Raw genomic sequence first — 25,863 nt, forward strand, 5'->3', positions numbered from 1 at the left:
CATGCATATATATACAATGTGTGTGTATATATATATGTGTGTGTTTATATATACTGGAATATTACTGAACCACAAAACAGAATGAAATTTGCAGCAACATACATGGACCTGGAGATTATCACACTACATGAAGCGAGCCAGACAAAGACAAATATGTGATATCACTTATACTGCTGTCTAGTCGCTCAGTTGTGTCTGACGCTTTGTGACCCCATGGATTGTAGCCCACCAGGCTCCTCCGTCCATGGGATTTTCCAGACAAGAATACTGGAGTGGGTTGCCATGTCCTCCTCCAGGGCTATCACTTACATGTGGAATCTTAGAAAATGATACAAGGCTTCCCTGGTGGCTCAGTGGTAAAGAATCTGCCTGTCGATGCAGAGGACATTGGTTCAGTCTCTGGCCCAGGAAGATCGACGTGCCATGGAGCAACTGAGCCCATGCTCCACAGCGGCTGAGCCTGTGCTCTGGAGCCCAGGAGCCACAACTTCTGAGCTCATGTGCTGCAACTACTGAAGCCTGTGTGCCTCAAAACTGCTCCGCAACAAGAGCAGCCATGGCCATGAGAAGCCCACTCACCCCCAGTAGAGAGTATCCCCGCTCACCACAACTAGAGGAAAAAGCTGACGCAGCAGTGAAGAGCCAGCATGCTGCTGCTGCTGAGTCACTTCAGTCGTGTCCGACTCTGTGTGACCCCATAGACGGCAGCCCACCAGGCTCCCCCGTCCCTGGGATTCTCCAGGCAAGAACACTGGCGTGGGCTGCCATTTCCTTCTCCAATGCATGAAAGTGAAAAGTGGAAGTGAAGTCGCTCAGTCGTGCCCGACTCTTAGCGACCCCATGGACTGCAGCCCACCAGGCTCCTCCATCCATGGGATTTTCCAGACAAGAGTACTGGAGTGGGCTGCCATTGCCTTCTCCGGAAGACCCAACATAGCCATAAATAAATAAATAAAGTTGTTTTTTTAATTTAAAAATAAAATACAAGATGTGCAGTTAAATTTTGGGGGAAAACGATACAAATGATCTTACTTACAAAACAGAAATAGACTCACAGACATAAGAAAGCAAATTTATAGTTACCAAAGGGGAAGCAGGGGAGAGATAAATTAGGAGTTTGAGATGAACAGGTACACACTATATACAATGAACAGTAAGGACCTACATAAGGCACAGGGAATTATATTCAGTATCTTGTAATCCTATGATGGAAAGAACCTGAGAAAGAATAAAAAAGAATTTGTAATATTCTAAAAGAAAAGAATAAAAATAAAAACCTTTGCTGCGTACCTGAAACTAATACAACATTGTAAATCAGCTATCGTTCAGAAAATTGTTTTTGTTTTGAAACAAAACAAAACAAAAACCTCCCGTGACCCTGAAGGGAGACAAAGAAACTGAGGCTCATGTGCTAAGGCTCATCGCTTGCTCAGGGCTCCCAACCCCAGGTATGTCCGTGACTTGAAGTGGAACGCGAACTCTCACACTGAAGGGACCGTCAGAGGAAAGAAGTTTATAGGGAAGCCAGGTGAAGAGCATCAGCCCAGAGTGGCACTCTAGCTTCCAAGAAATAAAATCTAAGGGTCAGAGTTGGAGGAGCCTCGGCCTTGGAAGCAGAGGCGAGGAGGGGCTGACATGTCGGGAGCTGGCCATGTGTCCTGTTGCTGGGGCTAGAGGAAGTCGCTGCCCTTGAGGAAGAAAGCACACAATAACAGGTCACATGGCCGGGGAGGGGGCTTCCTGTTTCCCGGCCCCTCCCAGGCTGGCCTCGGCCAGCCCGAGCTTGAGCGGGCAGTGGCCAGAGTGACTCCAAGAATGTCCTGGGACTTGGTTTTCGGACCAAGGTACCCCCCAGGAGGATAGGGAAGTAGAGCGGGTTGAGGGAACCAAATCCCAGGATTAGAATCTCTGGTTCAGGAGAGCCCTGAGGAGGAGAGAGGACTGTTGAACTCCTCCTCCCAAGCCCGGATAGGGGAGGGAGGGGAGCAAAGAGAGAGGAAAATCAAGGAGACGGAAAAGAAGGAAGAGGTCAGGGCAACCTTGAGAGGTAGTGAGCTGACCATCAAGGGAGGCATTCAAATGTGCCAAACCTACATTGATAACTCAAGATCCTTTTGGAGAAGTGAAATCAATGCCCATTTCACAGAAGACGAAATTAAGGTTGTCATTTGCTTTGAGCTGAAGTCAGGTTGTGGTTTTAGCGGGTGAGGATAAAGGAGGATTCAGAAGACACTGATTTCTGGATAACAATGAGTGCCAGGGCCACACGGCCCCGAAGCCGGCGAGGGAGACATGCTCTGCCCGTAAGTGTTCCCCCTCCCTGCCACACCCAGCCCTGCAAGACTCCAGCACCCAGATCTGCTTGGCTCAGAGCTCAGCCCTGGGGATCATTTGCAGGGTGAGCTGGACCCTGTGGCAGAGAGTTCAGAGGAGGCTGAGGCAGCCAGTGGGAGCTCTGAGCCGGGCCCTGTGGCATCTCAAGATAGCACCAAGGTGGAACTGTTGGCCCCTGAGGTGGAGGCCAAAGGGCAGGGCTTGGAGAGCAGGTAAGGCCCACTTTGTCTGTGTCCCCCACTGCAGGCCTGGCACATCTTTCCCACTCAGAGATGGGTTTATGTCCCTCCCCGACTCACACACATGCCATGGGTCCCATTGCCCTTGGCCTGACTTTCAAGGCCCTGCAGTCCTAGCCTTGTTACAAACCCTCTGTGTTAGCTACCCCAAATGACCCCATTTCCAGAAATTTCCATCTCTCACCTCTTCACAGGACTGACAAAGAAGTTGATGGGGACTCTAGCAGGGGACCAGCCCCAGCCCCTGAGGGGCGGCCCCGTGAGGAAACCCACCAGGCCCCAGAGACAGCCCTGCAGGACGGGGAGAGCGTCCCCTCCGGACCTGATGTATTTCAGACTCTCCAGCAAGCGCTGAGCTCTCTGGAAGCAGCCGTTGCTGCCTGGCGCCACCGGCCCCCAAACTGTCCTGGGCCAGTGGAGGCAAAGGACGGAAGCGAGGGGGCACCAAAGCCCTGCTTGGAGCAGGAGGGGGCTGGGAGCTGCCAGCGGGAGGCAGCCCGATTGGCTGAAAGGAATGCCTGGCTGCGTTTGGCCTTGGGCAGCCGGGAGGATGAGCTGATCCGCACACAGAACTCCCTGCAGGCCTTCCAGGCTGAGAAGGAGATGCTGCAGAGAGAGGTGAGTTGGGCAGGGCTGCCTCGCAGGGATCCCTGGTGGGAGGGAGGCAGGCCTGGCATAAGACACATGGAATCGTTTGTTCATTTGTGAAGATTTTTTTGGAGCTTTGACTTGCCTTGCTGTTGCTCACTCACGTCCAGCAGCCTGCAGCACGCCAGGCTTCTCTGTCTTTCACCGTCTCCCAGAGTTTGCTCAAACTTGTGTCCATTGAGTCGGTGATGCTATCTAACCCTCTCATCCTCTGTCACCCTCTTCTCCTCCTGCCTTCCAATCTTTCCCAGCATCAGGGTCGTTTCCAATGAGTCGGCTCTTTGTATCAGATGGCCAAAGTATTGGAGCTTGAGCATCAGTCCTTCCAATGAGTAGTCAGGGCTGATTTCTTTTAGGATTGACTGGTTTGATCTCCTTGCTGTCCAAGGAATTCTCAAGAGTCTTTTCCAACACCACAGTTCAAAAGCATCAATTCTTTGGCGTTCAGCTTTCTTTATGGTCCAATTCTCACATCCATAATTGATTACTGGAAAAACCATAGCTTGACTATATGGACCTTTGTCGGCAGCCCCAAAGAGACAAAGATCCCTTGTAACTTTAGTTAAGAGGATCAGAGAGGCCCATCGAAGAAATGACACTTGAATAAAGACCACAAGGAGGCAAGGGAGGAAACATGTAAGGAACCGGGGAAGAGCATTTTAGGCAAAAAGAACAGTATACGCAAAGGCTGGAGGTTGGAGTGTGATTAGTGTGTTCAAGAAACAGTGAGGAGGCCAGTATGGGGCTGAGCAGGAGGAGACAAGGGTACCGAGGTGATGGGAGCAGATCCCGGAGGGCCTTGTGGGCCTCAAAGAGGATTTGAACTTTTGCTCTGAGTGAGGTGGAAGGCACGGAGGGCTCTGAGCAAACAAGGATGGAGACCTGATGCAGGTGCTCACAGGCGCCCTCTGGCGACTTTGGGAGGAACAGCTTGTGGAGGGAGAAGGTGGAATCTTGGCGATCCAGGAGGTGGCAACGTTGTGGAGACGGTGAGAACCCGGCAGTTTTGGGGGGATGCTGAAGATGGAGCTGGCAGGTGGGATGTGAAAGCTAGAGAGGGGCTGAGGACGAGACCTGGATTGGGAGCCTTAGAGACTGGAAGTGAGACACAGGGAGCCTGTGGGAGGGGTGGGTTTGGAGGAAGGGAGACCAGAGCTCTTAGGCCTTTATCAGCTCAAGATGCCATGAGCCAGCCACATGGGGCCATTAAAGGGCCAGTTTTATGTCCGAGTCCAGAGCCCAGGTGACGTCAGGGCAGGAGGGACACAGATGGTGAGACCTGGGCTGCAGAAGCCCAGCGCAAGGAGTGGAGTCCATTTTTCAGCCGGGAAGGAAAAGTCTTTTTTAAAAAAATTTTACTTCCCTGACCCCTTCCCCCAGCTCTGGCAACCACCAACATGTTCCCTGTATCTGTGAGTTCAATTTTTTAAAATTTTAACCTATCATCTATCTGTGCCCTGCTGCATGGCTTGTGGGATCTCAGTTCCCGACCATGGGTTGAATCCCAGGCCACAGCAGTGAAAGCACCAAGTCCTAACCACTAGACCACCATGGAACTCCCTTGTTTTATTTTAGACTCCACATATAAGTGAGATCATGTAGTATTTGTCTTTATCTGGCTGACTTATTTCACTTAGCATAGTGCCTTTAAGGTCCTTCTGTGTGCGTGCTAAGTCACTTCAATTGTGTCCAACTCTTTGTGACCCCATGGACTGTAGCCCATTAGGTTCCTCTGTCCATGGGATTCTCCAAGCAAGAATACTGGAGTGGGTTGCCATTTCCTCCTCCAAGGGATCTTCCCAACCCAGGGATCGAACCCACACCTCCTGCAGCTCCTGGCCCTAAGGTCATTCTATATTGTCCCAAATGGCAAGATTCCTTTTTTACAGATGAATAATATTTCATTCTATAAATATACTTACCACATCTTATCCATTCATCCATCAGTGGACACTTAGGTTGCTTCTGTGGTTTGGCTCTTGTAAATAGTGCTGCAGTGAACGTGCGGGTGCCGATGTCTTTTCAAGTTAGCATTTTGGTTTCCTTCAGAGAAATACCCAGAAATGGAATTGCTGTATCATAGTCGTTCTATTTTGACTTTTTTGAGGAACTGCCGTACTTCTTTCCATAGTGATTGCACCCATTTACATTCTCAACAATGGTGCACGAAGGTTCCCTTTCCTCAACATCTTCGCCTACACTTATCTTTTGCATTCTTTGTTTCTTTTGGCCTCGCCATTCAGCAAGGCATGCAAGATCTTAGTTCCCCAGGCCAGTGATCGCACCCCTGCCTCCTGCAGTGGAAGGGCGGAGTCCTAAGCACTAGGCTGCCAGCGAAGTCCCTTTCTTGGCTTTTTGATGCTTGCCATTCTAACCGATGTGAGGTGGTATCTCATTGTGGTTTTGACTGCATTTTCCTAAGGATTAGTGAGGTTCCCCCAGTGGCTCAGCAGTAAAGAATCCGCCTGCAGTGCAGGAGCCACAGGAGACATGGGCTCGATCTCTGGGTCGGGAAGATCCCCCGTTGGAGAGCATGGCAACCCACTCCAGTATTTTTTCTTTTTTTTTTTTGCCTGGAGAATCCCATGGACTCTCATGCCAGAGGAGCCTGGCAGGCTACAGTCCATAGGGTTGCAAAGAGTCACACACGACTGAAGTGACTGAGCAGGCACGCATGCAAAGATTAGTGATGATGAGCATCTTTTCATGAACCCGCTGGACATCTGGAAAGAGAAGTCTTGATTCAGGGACTGCATGACTGAATGGCTGACCAACAAGTCATGGCTGAATGATTTGCCCAAGGTTGTACAAGAAGCTATTTGGCAGGATGAGAATCTGGGGGGGTCCTACCTTCCAGCCAGTGCTCTTGCCACTGCTCCAAGAACAGGTCTTAGGGAAGAATGGCAGGTGGTTGGAGCCACCCCAGCCTTACATTCCCCATTTCCCCACAGGTCCAGGAGCTGCAGGATTCCCTGCTGAGGCTGGAGCCCTTTCCACCTCCTTCCTGTGACCAAGCAGGTGGCTCAGGTAGTGGTTCCAGCAGCTCTGGGGCTGATGGAGAGACCTGGGGCTCACAGGTGAGTGTGTGAAGCTAAAAACCACGGTCTGTTTCAGATCCTTAGGGTTTGGGGCCATGAGACTCAAATCCTGGTCATGTGATCCAATAGTTTCGGGGATTGGAGAAGGCCTAAATCCTAATGCTGGGCTCTCAGTGAAAATTCTGGGTGAATCAAGTCACCTTTTTTCGATAGGATCCCTTCTCCCGGGCTCACCCCCTGCTCCGGCGCCTGCAGAGTGATTCCAGCACCCAGATGCTTGGGTCTCTCCCAACCCAGCCCCTTGCTCCTGAGATGCACATCATGGAAGCCCAGATGGAGCGACTCCGAGGGTAAGAGTCACAAATGCTGGGCTCGTAAGGGCACTGGTGCCGCCCAGCTGGGATATAAAGCCAGGAGTCTGGAGCTGGAGTGGGGGTGGGGTGGGGAAGGTGGGGATGGGGTGGGGAAATCAATGGTGTCCTAACTGCCCTTCAAAGTCACTCACTTTTCCCTCTTCCCCCACCTCCGGAGGCAGGAACATTGAGAAACTCAAATGCTTCAACCGCCTACTGTCAGCTGTGCTCCAGGAGTACAAGGGCCGGTGTGAGAGCCTCAGCATGCAGCTGGGCCAGCGGGAGGCTGAGGCCACTGCGCTGCGTCTAGCCTTGCAGTATAGGTCAGTGCACCCCAGCCATGATTCACATGTTTTCTACTGCCTGGGAAGGAAATGGATATCCTCAAAGGATAGTCCCACTTCCCAGAGAGAGACGGAGCCCTCTCAGAAAAGTATTTGCCCTTGCCGTGGAAATTAACTTAAGGCAGTTTTCGTCCCAGGGTGCTAAAGGAATTTACAAACTCCCAGGGTTGGGGTTAGGAGGAGGAGTGACAGATCCAGGAGCAAGTGGGAGTGTCACCTACGCAACAGGATGGGTGTGCTGGGGTGCTCAGAACTGCTGTCCCACAGTGAACACTGTGAGGAGGCGTATGGAGCCTTACTCGCTCTCCGGGAGGCAGACTCAGGAGCTGGAAAAGGAGCCTTCGTGGATGACTTGGAGGCAGCTGAGAAGGAAGCTCAGAGGCTCCTAGTCCAAGAGAAGGCTGCCATGGATGGAGTGACACTGCAGGATCCATGTCCAAGGTGCCCTTGGGAGCCCCGGGGACTGGGTGGGCCAGTGAGTGGGGCTCTGGTTGCAGAATGGGGCTCCCAGAACTGGCCCTATATTGGGGGCTGGCGTGGCTCCTGAGGTTGGCATTAGGCCTGCCGGAGTTGGCTGTTTTCTACTCAGCAAAGTTGACGTGGTGGTTACAGCCATTGGGGGTGGGATAGGACCCACCAGGGTGGCATGAAGATGGCTCGTGGTGCCCACTGATCAGGTGGTATGATGGTGCTTAATGGGGTTGGCATGATGCTAGTACCCATAGGGGTTGTCATGATGCTGTGTAACAGGGTTGGCAGGTTGAGCAATGGTGCTCATTGAGTTGGTGTGATGGCTTCCCTGTGATGGTGTGAGTGACTGTGCCCATTGGCATGGCGGTGTTCATTCATCACTGATGAATGATCATCGGCGGGCTGATGTTGCCTGTTTGGGTTTACGTTATGGTGCCCACCGTGTTAGTTTGACCATGCCTACCACAGATGGCCTTGGAAGGAACCATCATGGTCAGTAAGATGGAAGATGACAAAGCGCACCAGGATTGCCATGAAGTTAGCGTAGCCACGCTGAGCAGAGTTCACACAGGCCTCTCCTGTCTCCTGTAGTCCCGAAGGCAGCAGCGTGGATAAGCCCACATCACAGGAGGTGGCGTCCCAGCTCCAGGGCTATGTTCAGCGTCTCCAGGAACGCCGTGCTCTGGTGAAGATTCCCCCTGAGCCTGGCTCTACCTGGGTGCCCATATCTACCGTGCCCCACGCAGAAGCCATGGTGCAGGCCATTCTGGGGGCCCAGCCTGGCCCAGCCCTGCCCCGGATGGAGAAGATGCAGATCCAGCAGGACCTGGCGGCCACACGGGTACACATGGGCTGCGGTCACTGTGTTGATCTTTCCTGGTGGGACCAAATCCTTTGCTGAGTCTGAGTGAGATGCGATTAGGGGACCAAGTAGTAAGGGAGAGTTTTGCTGGATATTGTTTGAAATTTGTGACCTGGCGTGAAAGAGCTGGGGGCTTCTCTGGTGACTCAGGAGGTAAAGAATCCGCCTGCCAATGCAGGAGACACGAGTTCGATCCCTGGGTCGGGAAGATCCCCTGGAGAAGGGAATGGCACCCCACTCCAGTAGTCTTGCCTGGAAAATTCCATGGACAGAGGCGCCTGGCGGGCTACAATTCATGGGGTTGCAAAAGAGTCAGACATGACTGAGCAGCTATCACATGCATGAAAGAGCTGAGGTTCTGAATTTGGAGAAACTCCAGATGCTACCATTGAGTTGCTACTCGACTTTGTCTAAGACACTTGTTCTCTCTGAATGGCTATTTCTACAGCTGTAGTTTTTATGGAAGGATTTTTCCTATCATGCAAGATCAAGGTAAGGGTTAGGATTCTTGCCTGAGGAGCCCTCAGTGGGCACCTCCTAGAGGCTCAGTTTTCTCAACGGTTGACCTTCAAGGTACATTTTCTACCTTCCCCTTGGTCTTCAGGAGACTCTGGCGGACCTGATGCTGCGGCTACAGCTGGTGAGGCGGGAAAAGCGGGCTCTGGAACTGCGGGAGGCTGCCCTCCGAGCCCAGGGCCCAGCCCACGTGCTCCTGCTGGAGCAGCTGCGCTGGGCGCGGGCACAGCTTCGGACTGGCGGGGCCAACAGCAGCGGTGGAGACAGCAGTGGAGGTGGGAGCAGTGGAGATGAAGAGGAGTGGTCCCAGGTGAGTGACCCTGCCTTGGCCCGGTAGGGATAGCAGTATACTACTGGATATGTGGTCCTGGTTAATCCTAGCCTCCTTTGAGCCTCAGTTTCCATTTCTGCACCAAAAAAAGGAGTTGAATGGTAAAAATGCATGTGAAAATTCATGCTTGTACTTGGGAGTTTCTTTCTTTGAGAGTATTGCGCCCAATAAGCCCCAAGGGATTTAGTGTCTCCCACTCACACCTGTCCCTTCTACTTCCCACCTCCAGGCTATTCATACCCTCGTTCCCCACTCTAACAGCTCCAGGCCGTGCTTCATATTTTCCTAAATTTTGGCTCCAGCTTACTCTCTGAGGCTTTCCTTCTTGCCCCTACTGTCTAATCATGTCTATCCTCTGGTTTAAAGCCTTAGAGGCTTCTGGAACCCTCCTTTGAATCATCTCTTCTACCTCCATGCCTTTCTAAGTGCTACGCCCCTGCCAGGAACACCAGTCACTTTCCTCTTTATCTAAGTCCTTGACTTCCTACAGGTCTGAGCTCAGACATCACCTCCTCTGGGAAGTCCCCGTGAACTGCCTGAAAATGAGATTATTTATTTCCCTTGTTAGGGAACACCTGTATCCTTATTGGGGCATCTCATAAGACTGGGGGCTCTGTAAGCGCAGGGACTGTAGCCACCATAGTCTGTGATGACTTCAGCGTTCAGCTTGGGCTGAACACACTCTCAGCCTAGGTCAATGTCACTCCCCTCCCTTCTGCCTCCCTCAGGGTCCTCCTGCTCTCCCTAGTGGCAGCAGGGGTATTGATGGGGGCCAAGTGAGCAAAGTGCAGCACCCAGAAGAACTGACCCAGGAACTGTCAGCGTCACTCACTCGGTGTGTGCCTGGGTACTGTGCTGGGGTATGTGTGGCCTGGGTGGGGGTAATATGTGAGAGCCCACTGGGGTGTTGTGTACAGTGGAGGACTGGGTGTACAGCTGTATTCACATGGAAACATCCCATGGGTGGGAGTGGGGAAGGCAGACAGGAGTGGCTATGTCTGTGAGCTCCTCTCTCTCCACCCTTGTACCAGGGCTCTGGGCCTGCGGGAACAGCTGCAGGCTCTGCTGGAAAAGCTAGAAGAGGTGGCTCGGAAGGAACGAGCCAGACGTGCTCAGAGTACTGAGCTGAACAGTGATTTATGCAAAGCTCACAGGTGGGTCTCTCTGTGGAACCTCAGAGGCATCCCTGGCTCTCTCTGGGCCACAGCTTCCCCCCTGTAAGGCGGGGGGCAGGTTCAATCCATTCCACACCTCCTCTGGGGCCTGATGTGTGTCAGCCCCTGCTGAGTGATGCTGGGACCCCCAGAAGACTCAGTCTCAAAGACTTCCTGTCTGGGGCTGGGAGGACATGGCCCTTGTCTTGGGTGGAATGGGGGGCTGTTTCCTGGCTCAGCCTCCTTCTCCCTTCAGCACCTTGGTCATGGCCTTCCGAGGTGCCCACCGGAAGCAGGAAGAGCAACGGCAGAAGCTGGAGCAGCAGATGGCACTGATGGAAGCCCGACAGGCAGAGGAGCTGGCAGTGCTAGAAGCCACCGCAAGGGCCCTGGGGAGGTCCAGACTTCCCTGCCCGCCTTCCCGGCCTGGGGAGACCTTTCTCTAGGCCCTCCTCTGGCCATGTCTGGACGTGCCAGATAGTTGTGATAGGTCACATCATAAACTGTTCTGGAGTGACATTGTGTCATGTGGCATGACTTTGCATGTTGAGGCATGTTCTGGGTGATGAGGGCTGATATACCTGAATGTCTGGGGCTTGATGGGGAGAGGGCTGCCATTTGAGAAAGGCTCGGTCTCTTTGGTCTGATCCCATGTGGCATGCGAAGAGACATGTCAGAAGGGTCATGGCAGAAGCAGCTTGGGCTGTGGAGACAGGATTCTCATGACTGGCTGGGGGCATTCAGGGTTCAGTGAGGTTACATAGTCAGAGCTGAAATTCCAACCCTTATCTGCCTCCAGAAGCCCAGGAAGGTGTCCACTGGGGCAGGGCACACTTTCCCCTGCTCACCCGCTTCCCAAGGAAATGCTAGGTTCAGTCTGAAGGATATTCCCAAGAGGAAGATACCCATAACCCAGAAGGAAGACTGAGGCCGGAGCAGTTCAGCATGTGAAATATTCGCTGGAAGGCCATTGCTCCCTGAGTGGAGGGAGGGGGAAGGGGGAATCAGAGGTGGCCTTAGAACTTGCATTCAAAGAGTGTGGAGCTAACGTAAAGGGCTTTAGGGTGGTGAGCAAAGGGAAGAAACTCTGCAAGTGAGATCTCAGGGGCGTTATACAGCTGTTGTTGAGGAACTCAGGTTTGCTAACCATGGGCAAAGAAGTACACTGCCCTAGGGCGTCTGGATGGCTCTTGGCCAGTCTGAAAAGTTGCCAGTTTCACCTGCAGGAGATGGGAGCTCTGGGAGGTGCCAGTGTCAGATTAATAGCAGGCAAGTGATTAGCATCTTATTTACATAGGCCACGCCCCCGCCCTTCCCGCGGAGTCTGGCAGAGTTGGGAAAGGGTGTTAGGCTCGACACAGACGCTCCGGATTAGTGGCCAGCTGTCCCCTCCTGGGTGGTAGCTGAAATTCAAGACGCGGATTAGATAGATTTTCATTCCCAGCCTGGTGGGGGTGAGGTTCGAGGGGGATTCCAGGCAGCACCTGTGCAGGTGTGTGCGCGGCGCGGCTGCCTCTCGCCGGCAGGGCAAGGCTGACCTGAAGTCGGCGCGAGGCAGCCGCCGAGACCCAACCTGGTCCTCCGGATCCACAGGAGCCTCGGGCCAGCGCTGGGGGCTGGTGACCTTCGAACCATAAGCACAATCTCCGGACCGTGGCAGGGTTTGCAGAAAGCAGGGAAACAGGCGGGCAAGGTCGCCCGTAGCCCGGCAGAGGACCCGACTGTACGACCCTCTTGTCCGTCTCCCTCCCTAAGAGTCTAACAGTGACCTTAGCCCCGAGTCTCACAAGGTTGCCCGTGGCGGGGGGGATGGGGCCGAGAGGAAACAAGGTCACCTGTTGGAAGGTGGGGAAGGAGTTCGCCCCGGCGGTGGGGGCGGGAGCTGAGGTCACCGTTGGGGGGCGGGGGCAGGTTCCCAGGCCACCGGTAGCCGGGTCTTGCTGTTCCCACGGGTGCCCCGCAGCAGATGGGCCCAGGCCTCTTTGTCCCTGGTCGCGGCCTCTGCAAGGTCAAATGTCACCGCGGGGCCGCGGGCAGGGGTCAGGTGGGCGGGGCCGGACCTCAGCACTACCCCCCGACCCGGGCCTCCAGCGGCTGCGGGGGCTATAGAGCTCCTGGGCAGAGGCGGGGCAGCCCCCCCCCCCCACCCCCCGAAAGGTTGGATCACCTCGAGGTTCTGAAATCTGTGGCAGACCTTCTTCCAGTCTCCCACCGGACCCCTCCCCTAGGCTTGTGTCCCTCAAACTCCAGTTCCCTGTCCCCTCCCTTCTCCGGGCCCCCCTCTGACTCCTTGAGCCTTCTCTTCCTTACAAGTCTCTGGTGCTCATATCTGAGACACCCACCTCCACGTCTCCCCCATCAAGGACCCTAGAAAGTTCAGACCAGGGACCTAGGACACCCAACGTCACCCCAAATACCCAGCTAGCATCTCCCATTCCTGGGCCGCAGAACCAAAGGGTCCTCTCTTTTTTAAAAAAACAAATATATATATATATATTTTATATGTTTTATACATATATTTGGTTGCTCCGGGTCATGGTTGCTGCATGCGCGATCTTTACTTGGGACACCTGAGATCTTACGTCCCCTGCAGTGGAAGCACGGAGCCCTAACCACTGGTCTGCCAGGACCTAAAGGGTCCTCTTTAACCATTCAAGCCCAATGCAGGTTATGGGGCAGAGAACTCCACTCCAGTCAGACCCTTTGAAAGTCCTTCCTCATGTCTAACCCTAGTGCTTCTTGTTTTCTGTACTTGCTAAAACCTTCCCCCCACCTCATACCCAGCCACACTCTCCCCAGGAGGCCCAGAGGCCCAGGGCTGGGCATCCATTGCCTGGCTTCTCCAGAACCTTGGTATCCTCTTCACTGCTGCAAGATCTCCAAACATCTCCAGCCCTTGCCAGGGAGGATGCCCCTCAGATATCAACTGGAGAGGGTGATGGCTTTTCTCAAGGACCCTTCCTGAGAGAGGAGGGTGTAGGAGCCAGTGGGGGCAGAGGACCTTTCTCTCCTGCCTGCAGCCCTCAGAGGCCCAGCCACGTGTCCGAGTGTCCAGTTTAGCCCAGGGCAGGGCGGGAGATAAGGCCTGGACCTTCAGGACTCCAAGGTGAAAGGTCACTGCAGGAAGGGCTTTTCCAGCCGGTTAAAGGTTAACAGGCTCAGAAGCAAGGCTCAGGTTTCTTTGCCCAGGGCGGCCAGGAGAGCATACAAAGGGTGTTTAATATGTGCTGGCTGCCGCACCCGGGGTCTTGGAGGCAGTGACATGGAGGCAGAGCAGCAGCTGGGAGACTCTGGGGAGCCTGGAAGAGACATCTGTAGTCCAGTCGGCCCCTGGTCAAGCTCTTTCTGTGAAGCATAGAAAGAAAAGGAAATTAAAGGGGAAAGGGGGCAGGGGTGGTGGGCATTCCTGTCGCCTCCAGCCTCGCTGGGCGGGTGGGCGCCCTGCCCCCAGAAGCCTGAAATTCTGGAGAGGGGCCTCCTGACCTCGCGCCCCTGCCGGCCGCAGACCACAACATCCCTTCCCCCCCGGAGATTCCGAACACCAGGTGTTAGCCCAAGCAGAGAAAGGGTGGGGTGGGGGTCGGACGCCGCGACTTTCTGGAAGAGGAAGCAAACACAATCCATCATGTAACTGTGCAAAGAAATGCCCCAGGAGGGGTGTGTGTGGTGTGTGTGTGTGTGTGTGTGTGTGTATACTGCGCAGGGGCGTGCCCCCCGGTGCAACCGGCCCCCCATTATTGCTTCTGCCGGGAATGCAAGGGGGTGGTGCCGAGGGGCGCCTCGAGGGCGGTTGAGCTACACAACTTCCAAGGCCGGAGGTGGAGGGGAGGGCCTTAGAGAGACATCTTGGCGAGGCTGCGGAAGGGCAGAGGGCAGCAGTGGCCCAGGCTCCCGCCGCGGCCCGGCAGGGGTTAAGGCTGGAGCCGGGCGAGGACGGGGGTGGGAGTGGGGTGAGCGAGGGAGGGGGAGGGAGGAGGGTCAGGCCTTGCGGCCCCGCGCTCCGCCCTAGCCCCTCCCGCCGGCCGGGGCGCCGGGCGCCGCGCACGGCCACCCATGTCCTTATAAGGGCGGCCGTCGCCGGGGCAACGAGCGCCCGCCCCCAGCCCGCGGCGCGCGCCCCTGCCCCCGCCCCCGCCCCCCGCCCGCCCCGCGAATGGAACGTTGTGTGTCAAACCGGCCGCAGCGCGAGGCCGGCGCGCGGGGTCGGCGGCGAGAGCGAGGCTCCGGCTCAGGCACAGGCCCAGGCCGGGCGGGCGCGGCCGCAGCGGGGGCGGCAGCTCGGGAAGCGCCGGCCCGCGGTCCTGCAGGCCCCGAGCGGCCGCCGGGGGCCCTGGGAGACTCAGGGGGTGCGGTGACCGGCCCCGGCGCACGCCCGCCGCCCCTCCCCCCCGCCGCGGGCGGCCGCGCAACTTGCGGCCAAACTTTCCCCCCGGCCTCCCGCGCTCGGATGGCAGCCCGCTAAGTTGGCCATAGCCCTTGGCCGAGCGGCGGCCAGGCCGGAGGGCACCCCCTGCGCTGCCTGGGCCGGGCCATGGCCCGAGCTCCCCCGCCGGGGCCCCAGGGCGGCGGGGCGCGAGTCCCCGGGGCCCCCGGCCAGCACCTCTAGCGCGCCCCCCCGGTCCGGGGCCCGGCCCCGCGCACGCGTGGGAAAGTTGACCTGGAACCGGCCCGACCAGTTCCGCCCGGGCGCGCGGACCGGCCGCAGGAAGTTGCTGCAAAACTTTTTTGGGGGGTGCAACCGGGTGACCCCCGCGCACCGGGACCGGATGCGCGCCAGTTAGGGTCCCCCGGGCCGAGAGGGGTGCCCCGAGGGAGAAACGCGGAGGGGGCGCCCCGGCCCCGCTGCCCGGGGGCTATGGCCATGGTGACCGGCGGCTGGGGCGGCCCCGGGGGCGGCGGCGACACGAATGGCGTGGACAAGGCGGGCGGCTATCCGCGCGCGGCGGAGGAAGACTCGGCCTCACCCCCCGGGGCCGCCAGCGACGCTGAGCCAGGCGACGAGGAGCGGCCGGGGCTGCAGGTGGACTGCGTGGTGTGCGGGGACAAGTCGAGCGGCAAGCACTACGGCGTCTTCACCTGCGAGGGCTGCAAGAGCTTCTTCAAGCGGAGCATCCGCCGCAACCTCAGCTACACCTGCCGGTGAGCCCCCTCTCAGCGCACCGCCGCCGGCACCCGGGCCGGGCCTCTGACCTGCTCGGTCACCTTGGGCCTAGCGCTGACCTTCCCTGGGTCTCTACTTCCCGTTAGAGATTGGGGCACATGTCCCTCGCCCCCTCTCCATCACATTCCTGGGATTGTGTATACAGTCGGCGCTGTATTGATGCAGGTCCCCCCGATCAGGTGGTCCCTGGCGGTTTCCGCCCCAGTAACTCGCTCCTCCTCCCTCCCTTCCTTTTCTCCGGAGAGGGGTCAGCTCTGCGCGGCGAGGGGTTGGGGTGCTGTCAGGGGTGGGTGCCTAATCCCAGGGCATCCCTTCCCTTGGGAATCTCGGCGCGCCGGGGACCGGGTGGGGATCGAACGTGGAACTTGGACTGTGGAGCTCACAGCGTCCGGGGGCCATTGTCTGCGGCCGCGCGGATCGATACGGCGCGCCCTTGGGGTCAAATATCACTTCCAAAGTCGCCCTGACTACTGAGGCGGCGGCTGGAGCGAAACTAGGTGGCACAGGGCGGCTTCCTTCGCCTGGGGCGGGGGCGTGGGGGCGCTTCTGCTGTGGGGGTTGGGCTGCCCGTCAGGGGGAACCCCCCGGGCACTCTCTGTGCCCTGGGTCACCGGAAGCTGCTGTGAGATGTCCGAGGTGGCGGCTGGATTTGACCGCATCTTGGCTTCTCCAGCCCCGCACCCCCCTCTACGCCCCCCTAGCTAGGAGTAGGTGCAGACTGGGATCCTGGAAAATCCCTGAAACTTTTGTCGGTTCTGAGACTGGGTGGGGATGAATGTTTCCAAGAAGCAGCCCGAGGCTGTCCTAGGTTGGAGTCCCCACTGGCCAGCCGTGACCTGGCTAGCTTTTCTGGTTCCCGACGGGGCATTAGGTCTAGGGGAGGAGCTGCTGGCACTGGGTGTCCAGTCCAGGACCCCGCCTTTCCCATCATTTTTTGCTGAGTCCCCGTTTCCTCCGTTGACAAACCCCTACTTTGCACCCTCCAGGAACATGCTTGGGCTCTGCAGAGCCCGTTTGGAGGGTCCCATTTTCCACAAGGGCAAAACTAAGGCCCAGAAAGCTCTTGGCACCTGCCCTGGGTCACCTAGGGAGAGACCTTGCCCACTTGGGGCTTAGCAAGGGAACTGTGGGGTTGGGAAGATTGAGGAGGGCCGCAGGCAAGTCTGGGTCAGGACCTCCCCGGGGAAGCTGCTGATGGAGGGTTTGTTGGCAGGGCCACTGGGTGGGGTCCTGGGTACCTGAAGCAGGAATTTGGCCCCAGATCTGGCCTGTTGGGGCGGCTCTGTATGGCGCGGAGCTGGCTTACTCCCTCCTCCAATGCTAACTGGGCCACCAGACTTTGGCCTCATTCTTGCTGCTGGAATAACTGTGTGCTCTCTGGCCAGGTCTTTAGGGAGGGCAGGGGAGGGGCTCAGGTGGCTTGGGGGTCCCAGAGGCTCCCTGAGTGGGAGCACCAAGGCCAGGGAGAGGGGCCTGGTTTGGCACTGGCAGGTTCTTCAGAAGGTCTGTGTTGTGTGACCAGAAGTCACTGCTTCCCTCCGAGCCTCAGGTTGAATCAACAAAGATCCCTCGGGGCCTGACGTGGGTGGTTTGATGCCAGCACCCTAGAAAAGACCCCAGTTCCAAGCCCAGCCTTCTTCCAGTTTGAGGGAGATAGTGAGACACAGGTGTCCCAGTCTGTGGAGTCTGGGTTGGGCCAGAGGGAGGGATGGTCTGGGGTCCCAGGAGGAACAAGGAGCTCTGCCTGAGGGTCAGAGAGGAAGGCCACAGGAGGTGGACCTTGAAACATGAGGGGTTTAGCAGGTAGAAGTGAAGGGCACTCCTGCAGAGAGTGTGGCTCCAGCAAATACTCAGTGGCAGGATTGGGGATCAGTGATGTAATGTGAGACCACCCAGGCGTGGGAGAAGTTAGAGCCAAGTGGGTCAGAAATTCTGGAGTGAAAGTAATGCGGAACCATGGAAGAAGGTGTGTGAGCAAAAGAGGGCGATGATCAAATTGGACTGAAAGCCAGAAGCCCAGGGAGAAGGCAGAGTTGGACTGTGGGGTCTGGCAAAGCATGTGCTGTTTAGGTGGGATAACAGGTAGAACTTACTGTTTCCGCATCTGGAGGGATGGAAGCTCTCTCCTGACTCTACAACTGGGGAAGTTGAGGCAGAAGGTTCAGGGCCTCCCCTGAAGTCTCAGGGACCCGAGCCAGGCCCCTGCCTGCCTGCCCTAGGCCTGGCTGTTTCCACCCGGCTGCCCAGGACCCTCCCATTGCCTGCCTGCTGGGCTTTGTTCTGGTTCTGCCTGAGCTCCCTTTGCCCTAGTAGGGCCTCTTCCTGGGGGCTCGGAGGCTGGTGCTGCAGGACGCAGAGGCCCTCTGGAGCCTCGCCTCTCCAAAATTGGCCACTGAGACTCCCAGGTGGGGCCCGTCTTGACACCCCTCCCCCCCACACCCACACTCCCAATTTTCTCCAGAATGAGTGCATCCCATGTAGAATTGCCCTCTGGCCTCCCAATTCCAGATGAGGAAACCAAGGCTCAGTGGAGAAGTGGCTGCCCAAGGGTCAGGCCTTGGGTGTCCGCAGCTAAGATGTGTTTGACTTTTTTACTTCAAGAAGTGTTTGTCTTACTTTGTGACTAGCTCTGAGTACCCGATTGGTACCCAGCTGGGACTCCAGCCCTTGGTGTGGGCCTCAAAAGGCTCAGAGGAGAGAGATATGGAGGGAACATAGGGCAGGGGCCAAGGGGAAAAAGGGTGCTGGGGGCATTGGAAGAACAAAGGCCTGAACCTTCCAACTGTGACTGACCTTGGATGGAACTCGTTGCTTCAGAGGGCGTGGCCACATGTCCCACCCCTGGAAGAGGCACCAACAATCCCCGAACACCACGTGGAGGAAGCTTCTTGGGCTCAGTTAGGTGTGGGATGGTCTTTCTAGAGAAGGGGTTTGACATCTTAGAGGGGTACAGGAGTTCGTTCATTCATTTCTTCATACATTGATGGTGGCCTTGTGTCAGGCAGAAATGTTGGGGCCCCATGGTGCTGTGACCCCATAGAGGATTGGCCTGGGTTCTCATCTCTTAGTCAACTCACAAAGTCTTCCTTGGTGACCATGTTCCTTCTCTGCTCTCATAGTGCCCTGGGACAAAGACCCTGTCCCCTGGCCTGACAAAGACCAAGTAAAATGTAACTGGAAAACTTTTGGCTGTCATTGGCATTCTGCCAGGAACTGCCTCTGGTCACCTGGGGAACTTGTATTCATCCTTCAAAACCCAGTTCCAACATAACCCTCCCTGGCATGCTAATCCGCTTTGCCACAGACTGCTCTTCATCGGTCTCCACTCCCCCAAATTGTCCTCTTTGCACACCTGCAAGCTTAACCTCTGTGCCACTTTGGGGTTGTCTGCCCAGCCCAGATTGTTGGTAGGGATGGGGGGTGGTCCTGGTGGTTTCTAGGTGTAACTTTCTAAGACGTCTCACAAGGTGGCTCCCAGGCCAGAATGTAGGTGTCATGGTGACCCCCTTGGTGACCTCTGCTTGCCCACAGGTCCAACCGTGACTGCCAGATCGACCAGCATCACCGGAACCAGTGCCAATACTGCCGCCTCAAGAAGTGCTTCCGGGTGGGCATGAGGAAGGAAGGTGAGTACCCGCTGGGGTGGGGCGGGCAAGGGGTGAGCAAGCGGCCTGCCCTTTGCTCCCTCTCTTGGGGTCTGGGAGCCATGGAGGGTGGGGTCTGGCGCCTGCTAACCTCGTTACCACCGATCCTGAGATCCCCTGGGCCTGGATCTGGCCCTGGGCTGGAGGAATCCAATTATCCGTGGCTTCCTGGTGGCTGAGGCAGAAATGGGCTGTAAGAGGCTCCCCAACTCTGGCCCATGTTAGAACCTTTCTCCCCACCACCTCTCCCAACCCGGCCTCAGGGGCAGGGAACCTGAAGTTAACCCCAGTAACCCTCTGCCCTCTATCCTGGCCACTACTTTCTGAACAATGCAATGATGTACTTTTTTTTTTTGATTTGCTTTCCCTCCACCCTCTGCCTTGTGTTTGCCCAAGGCAGGAACTCACCCGACTAAGGCAAAGGGCAGCTCACCCTTCCGCCTGACCGGGGATGCTGGGAGGCAGAGGGAGGCCCAGCCTCTTGTCCTTGCCCTGGGGACTTGGGTGGATCTGTGCAGGGCAGCTAGGTCGAGAACTCCACCGATCACTCTCAGAGTTCAGGTGGAACCTGTAGACTTCTACATGAAGCACTGTGCGAGGGAGCAGAATCCGGCCCATTTTAATGTCAGCCCCAAGGCTGGAATTCATATCTCTGCCTGGACTCTTATGAGCCAGGCTGGCAGTTCTTCTCTGTGTCTAAAAGCTGAATCTCTCCTGCTCTACTGCTGGTTTCTTCTCTGCTGAGCCTCTGTGAAAGAAGCTGGGAACAGCTGCCCAGAGTCTTTCTCTTAAGATCATCTGATCACTCTCTTTGGTCATGTGAAGTTGGCGGTGACTGCCCATACCCCAACCCCCGCAACCTGGATTTTGTCTCCACTTGTGTGTGAATTTGACCTAAAATCCACATCAAATCCAGGCTTCAGATCTTCAAAGTCTCAAGGTGACTCAGTAAATCTCAGATCATGACCCGAACACAGCCCTATCTCTTGGCCTTTGCACAGGTGGTTCCCTCTGTCTGGAACACCTCCCCCAGACACCTACATGGCTTCCTCCCTCACCTTCTTTTAAGATTTGCTGAAACACCACCTCCTCTGAGAAGCCCTCCTGATTACCCTTTGCAACCCCTTTATTCAGGCCATCTGTCTTGCTTTATAATTTGCTTGCTCCTCCAAAAGAATGTCTGCTCCTCAAGGTCAGAAACTTTTGTCTGTCTTGTTTTCTGATACATCCCCAGGGCCTACACCAGGTTCTAAAACATAGAAGGTGCTTAATGTTTCTTGGCTTGAGTTACTATCCATTTAGCTCTTACTATGAGACCCTGGTTCGATTCCTGGGTTGGGAATATCTGCTGGAGAAAGGAGTAGGCTACCCATTCTAGTATTCTTGGGCTTCCCTTGTGGCTTAGCTGGTAGAGAATCTGCCTGTAATGTGGGAGACCTGGGTTCGATCCCTGAGTTGGGAAGATCCCCTGGAGAAGGGAAAGGCTACCCACTCCAGTTATTCTGGCCTGGGGAAGTCCATGGACTGTGTAGTCCATGGGGTCCCAAGGAGTCGCACACGACTGAGCGACTTTCACTTTCACTTTCATGTGCCAAAAGCTATTCCAAGCCAGTTAGATACATTCTCATTTAATTCAGTGATTGGTGTTATCATCGTCGTGATTATTAGCAACTGCATACTTTTATGGGTGGGGAAAGAGTACAGAGAGCAATCTACTTGTGGTTGGTCATTAAGCCCACAGTCTGGGCTTAATGGGGAGGAAGAGCTGGGGAAGGGGTTCTCAGGAAGCAGGAACAGCAAATGCAAAGACCCTGAGGTGGCCTGGTGATGGATGAATGATGGCAGTGGGCTTTAGAACCAAGTGAGCCTGAAGTTAATTGGGATTCATTGTCGGCCCTCAACCCAGCTACACCCATTTGATAGACAGAGGCTCCTGAGACTTCAAATCACATGGGATAAGGCTTGAACCCTACTTCCCTGATCAGCTCTACTAGCCCTCAGCTCCCACTTGCATCCCTCTCCCGCTCTGCTCCATGGTGGGTTGACCAGAAGTTCATGGAGGTGATGAGACCGGGCATGTCACCTCATTAAAGCTCGTTAATTAGTCTCTGCCAGGCACCCAGCCCAGTCAGCCCCTCTACCCTGCCTACTGTGGCATAGGCCAGGCTGGCATGCAGCCACCCTTCCTCCTTGCACCTCAGCTTTCCTCTTGCCATCTACCTGATCCCTGGGGGCACTGGCCAAGGCCAGCAGTTGGTCCTTCCCCATCACAGGCAAAGCTATTGATGGAATCTCATGTTTACTGAGCACCTGCTGCTGACCGGGTTCAATCTCTGGGTCAGGATCCCCTGAAGAAGGGAATGGTTACTCACTCCAGGATTCTTGTATGGAGAATCCCACAGACAGAGGAGCCTTACGGCCTATAGTCTGTGGGATTGTGAGGAGTCGGACACGACTGAGTGACTAACACTACTTTTTGCTAACAGCGACTTTTTGCTACTGATCAGGATTTCATTCTTAACACTGAGGTCACTGCAGAGGACCAGGCAGATGAGACCTGCTCTAGGGGGCCATGACCTGGAGGGTGGGGCTGGGAGGTAGAGAAATATCCTACTTCCGTAGGAGAGATCAGTGCTAGCCCTTACTGATCACTTGTTTGAGGGGTAGGCTGGCTACTTGCCCATGTCCTAGGAAGGTACTTGCCCCCCCCAGACCTATTATCAGCTCTTGACGCCTATGATTGACAGATGAGGACATGATTGACAGGTCTGACTTGCTGGCTGCAGAGGGGAGCTCACACAGTCCAGAAGAGGGGGAGGTGGGTATGTGTGAATTAAATTAGCCCTCACCCAGTGGTCCCATTTCCACCTGAGATGGTCCCCCCCCCACCCCAACTTCCTTCTCTGAAAGAAGTAGTCTGATGGTGGCTGGACACGACCTCAGGGTGAGGGCACAGGGTGGAGCAAGGTGGGGCCTGCAAGACCTTGGCCTCTGTCCTCCCAACAAGCATTGTGCCCATGAGGTAGGGATTGGGGGTTCAGGGAAAGGCTGAGTTGGGAGGCTTGGAACAGAGGGAATGACTAACCCTCTAATAATTTTATCTCCAACATTTCTTCCTCCCTACTTGCCCTACCCCATGTTCCTCCCCCCCTTCCTCACACCCCACTCTCCCCTCTCTGGTTTCCCCGTGTCCTCACTCCCCATCTCCTGACTCTTGCCCACCTCCCCCGTCCCCTCTCCCCTCCTCCCTCGCCTGTACCTTCCGCATTTCTTGCGGGCTGGCAATCTCCCTCCCCCTTCTCCCCCTCCCCACCCCCTCGTCTCTATCTCCCCTTCACAGCGGTGCAGCGCGGCCGAATTCCGCACTCGCTCTCCGGCACCGTGGCAGCCTCCTCGGGCAGCCCTCCTGGCTCTGCGCTGGCCGTGGCCGGCGGAGACCTCTTCCCGGGACAGCCGGTGTCGGAGCTGATCGCGCAGCTGCTGCGTGCCGAGCCCTACCCCGCGGCGGCCGGGCGCTTCGGTGCAGGAGCCGCGGGCGCTTTCGGAGCCGGGAGCGGCGCGGCGGGCGCGGTGCTGGGCATCGACAATGTGTGCGAGCTGGCGGCGCGGCTGCTCTTCAGCACAGTGGAGTGGGCGCGCCACGCGCCCTTCTTCCCCGAGCTGCCGGTGGCCGACCAGGTGGCGCTGCTGCGCCTCAGCTGGAGCGAGCTCTTCGTGCTGAACGCGGCGCAGGCAGCGCTGCCCCTGCACACGGCGCCGCTGCTGGCCGCCGCCGGCCTGCATGCCGCGCCCATGGCCGCCGAGCGTGCCGTGGCCTTCATGGACCAGGTGCGCGCCTTCCAGGAACAGGTGGACAAACTGGGCCGTTTGCAGGTCGACTCCGCGGAGTATGGCTGCCTCAAGGCCATCGCGCTCTTCACACCTGGTGAGACGCCCTGGGGGGGCTCTGGCCTTGGGAGGGGCTGGGTGGGGGAGGGGAGAGACCTAGCTCCTGACCCTGACCCCCTTAGTCCTCCACTTGCTGATCTACAGCTAGCCAGACTTGCGTCCCTGCATGCGCCTTTAGCGCTGTTGGGGGACAGTGGAGGAGGCGATGCAGGCGGTCTGACACCGTGATGGCCCCTCCCGGATCCCAGGCCTTCCTAAGAACTTTGATCCCCCACGGCTCCATGTCTTAAGGCCCCACAGCCTCCCGCCTTGATTCTCGGGCTCCCTGAGAGCCCCCCCAACCCTTTACGCCCTCATCAAGGTGTTCATCGTGCTCAGTGGGCAGAATGACAGGTGGGGGCCCGCGGGAGGGGAGGTCTGCCCACTTGGCTCTGTCCGTCACCTAATGATTGCTGTTCTCCCTAAACGCTGTGACCCTCATCTGCCAAATCAGGATGCTCCTCTTGTTACTGACCACTTAAGGAGGACTGCCTTCCACTTATGAAAGGCAGGGTTGCTCTGACACCTGGTTCTGGGCTCTCCTGGGCCCTTGGCTCCCTAATTCCTAGGACCCTAGACCACTGACCCAGGGCTCCCAGCCTGCCCCCTCCCCCCCACCCCAGGGCCTCCAGGGGCCACCCGCAGTGGAGCTGGATCGGGTAGGGGGTGTGGCTTGAAGCCCCTCCCACCTAGGGGCAGAGGCATCTTAGTTCCTTCCTAGTCTTCAGTAACCCTCCTGCCTCCAAAGCCCTGCTTTCTTGTGGTGGGAGTGGTGGCATAGCCGACTCTGCACATTGCAAGGAGGTCCCACTACGTGTCTCCTGGGACCAAGGATGCGGGAGCCAGACCCAGGCTACTCTGGGAGCTGGCTTTTATCCAATAATATGGCTTTGCCCCTCTTTACTTACCCAGGGCATTTTCTCTGCCCTGACATTCATAGGGCTCTTACCTGTCATCTTCACTCACAAAGCGGGTCTATTTAGTGTGTCTGAATACCCTTTGTAGGCTTTGCTTTTCTTCCCAAGTCCCCTTGCCAGCCCCCTCTTCCCCTTGAGCTTCTTGTTTAAGGGGTGTTTTCAGCCTCACCTCCTGGCATGCAGAACTTCCCCAACCAGAGACTGAACCTGCAGCCCCTGCAGTGGAAGTGCAGTCTTAACCACTAGACCACCAGGGAATTCCTTCCTCCTTAAGCTTGATTAGGACTTGTCTCCCTGTTAAATGCCTTAGTCAGGGCCCTTCCACCCTTGAGACATCACTACCTGCACTCTGTGTCATCATCAGATGAGGCCACCTTAATATCTCTTGGGGACCAACACTGCCTTAGATATTAGACACCCCCATTTGTGCCCTAGGCCCCATCTCCCATCCCTTAAGTGCCCTCCTCTGTACCAACAGCCCTGAGTGGTATCCCCCAGCCCCGGTCAGCCCTGGGGTCCTGTGTCCTCCTGCCACTTCTTCTGACCTTGCCCTTGTCCCTCAGATGCCTGTGGCCTCTCAGACCCAGCGCATGTGGAGAGCCTACAGGAGAAGGCGCAGGTGGCCCTCACCGAGTACGTGCGGGCCCAGTACCCATCGCAGCCCCAGCGCTTTGGGCGCCTGCTGCTGCGGCTCCCTGCCTTGCGTGCCGTCCCGGCCTCCCTCATCTCCCAGCTGTTCTTCATGCGCCTGGTGGGCAAGACGCCCATCGAGACGCTGATCCGAGACATGCTGCTGTCAGGAAGTACCTTCAACTGGCCCTACGGCTCAGGCCAGTGACCAGACAGGGCCAGGTCTGCAGACCTCAAGGGACACGGATGCTCAGGCCTCTGGTGGTGGGCGGGGGGGGCAGCCTCCCCTGGACAGAGGACCCTGGCTTCCCTCCTCAGACTCCTATTTTTTAAAGACTGTGAAATGTTTGTCTTTTCTGTTTTCTAAATGATCATGAAACCAAAAAGAGACTGATTTGTCTAGACTCCAGTCAGATCTTCCCCAGAAACCCTGATGAAGATGAGGGGCGAGACAGAGGGTCCAATCCCAGAACAGCCTTGTCCCTTGGTACCCCAAGAATGAACTAGTCGGGGTGTGGCTTCTCTGGTGTGATGGACAAAGTCCTGGCGTCTGGACTGGAGGGGCAGCTGCAGCCAGGCAGGGGTGATGAGTGCCAGACTGATCCTCTGGACACGTAATCCACGTTGGACACTACATGATGGATGAATCAAGGCCAATAATAAAGAAGTTTCCTACCTGCACAGTCTCCATCATCTTAGTGGGGGGAGGGGTGACACAGAAGGCACTCTACCATGGGGACCCACTCCCAGCCCAGCTGGAACACCTACAACCTAACAACAGCCCTACTTGCTGGTTTTTTAAAATTTGTTTGTGTGGGATAGTTTTGTGCGGAAACAGGCTGGAGGGGGAGGCTAGAGGTCAGCCAATGGGTTTGTAGGAGTTGGGCTGAGCAGATGGCTCAGATTTGAATTTAGATTCTGGCCTATGAAATTGAGCCTCACAACATTCACACAAACCCTGGACTAAGTACCTTATTGTTTTCCCTTTTTTAGCTGCACCACATGGCTTATGAGCTGTTAGTTCCCCAACCATGCCGAGGCCTAACCACTGGACTGGCAGGGAAGTCCCTTTATTTTCTTTGGTCAACCCTTAATCATGGTGTCTGGGCCCCAGTGTCCTTGGGAGAAATGTTTGGGGCGAGTTCTGTCACTTGATCTCAGCCCAGATAGAGCCCTCCATTTAGCTGGCCACAGCGACTGGTTTAGGGAGGGAATGTGGCCCAGAGCTGGCCAGTGAGATTCAATGGCAGGATTGGAAATTAGGATAAAGCAGAGCCAAGGAGGAGACCAGTTT

At 56.3% G+C, this 25,863-nt stretch overlaps 2 protein-coding genes across 3 annotated transcripts; both read left to right on the top strand.

Moving 5' to 3' along the window:
- Positions 1-1,816: 1,816 nt before the first annotated feature.
- On the top strand, positions 1,817-10,762 carry USHBP1 (USH1 protein network component harmonin binding protein 1). Of its 2 annotated transcripts, XM_052643829.1 has the most exons (12): positions 1,817-2,303; positions 2,398-2,546; positions 2,768-3,191; positions 6,173-6,298; positions 6,473-6,609; positions 6,795-6,935; positions 7,224-7,397; positions 8,019-8,268; positions 8,894-9,115; positions 9,865-9,971; positions 10,168-10,290; positions 10,547-10,762. In XM_052643829.1, the coding sequence occupies exons 1-12, from the start codon at positions 2,250-2,252 to the stop codon at positions 10,734-10,736; spliced, it is 2,097 nt and encodes a 698-aa protein (XP_052499789.1). In that variant the 5' UTR covers positions 1,817-2,249; the 3' UTR covers positions 10,737-10,762. The 2 variants fall into 2 exon arrangements, with proteins under 2 accessions (XP_052499789.1, XP_052499790.1); XM_052643830.1 differs by lacking the exon at positions 2,398-2,546.
- Positions 10,763-14,918: 4,156 nt separating this feature from the next.
- Positions 14,919-25,248, top strand: NR2F6 (nuclear receptor subfamily 2 group F member 6). Its single transcript, XM_052643562.1, has 4 exons — positions 14,919-15,429; positions 18,983-19,077; positions 22,436-23,020; positions 24,503-25,248. Exons 1-4 carry the CDS (start codon positions 15,146-15,148, stop codon positions 24,775-24,777), a joined length of 1,239 nt encoding a protein of 412 aa, XP_052499522.1. The 5' UTR covers positions 14,919-15,145; the 3' UTR covers positions 24,778-25,248.
- Positions 25,249-25,863: the final 615 nt, after the last annotated feature.

This window comes from Budorcas taxicolor, chromosome 7 (genome assembly GCF_023091745.1).
Source record: "Budorcas taxicolor isolate Tak-1 chromosome 7, Takin1.1, whole genome shotgun sequence".
Lineage (NCBI taxonomy): Eukaryota > Metazoa > Chordata > Mammalia > Artiodactyla > Bovidae > Budorcas > Budorcas taxicolor.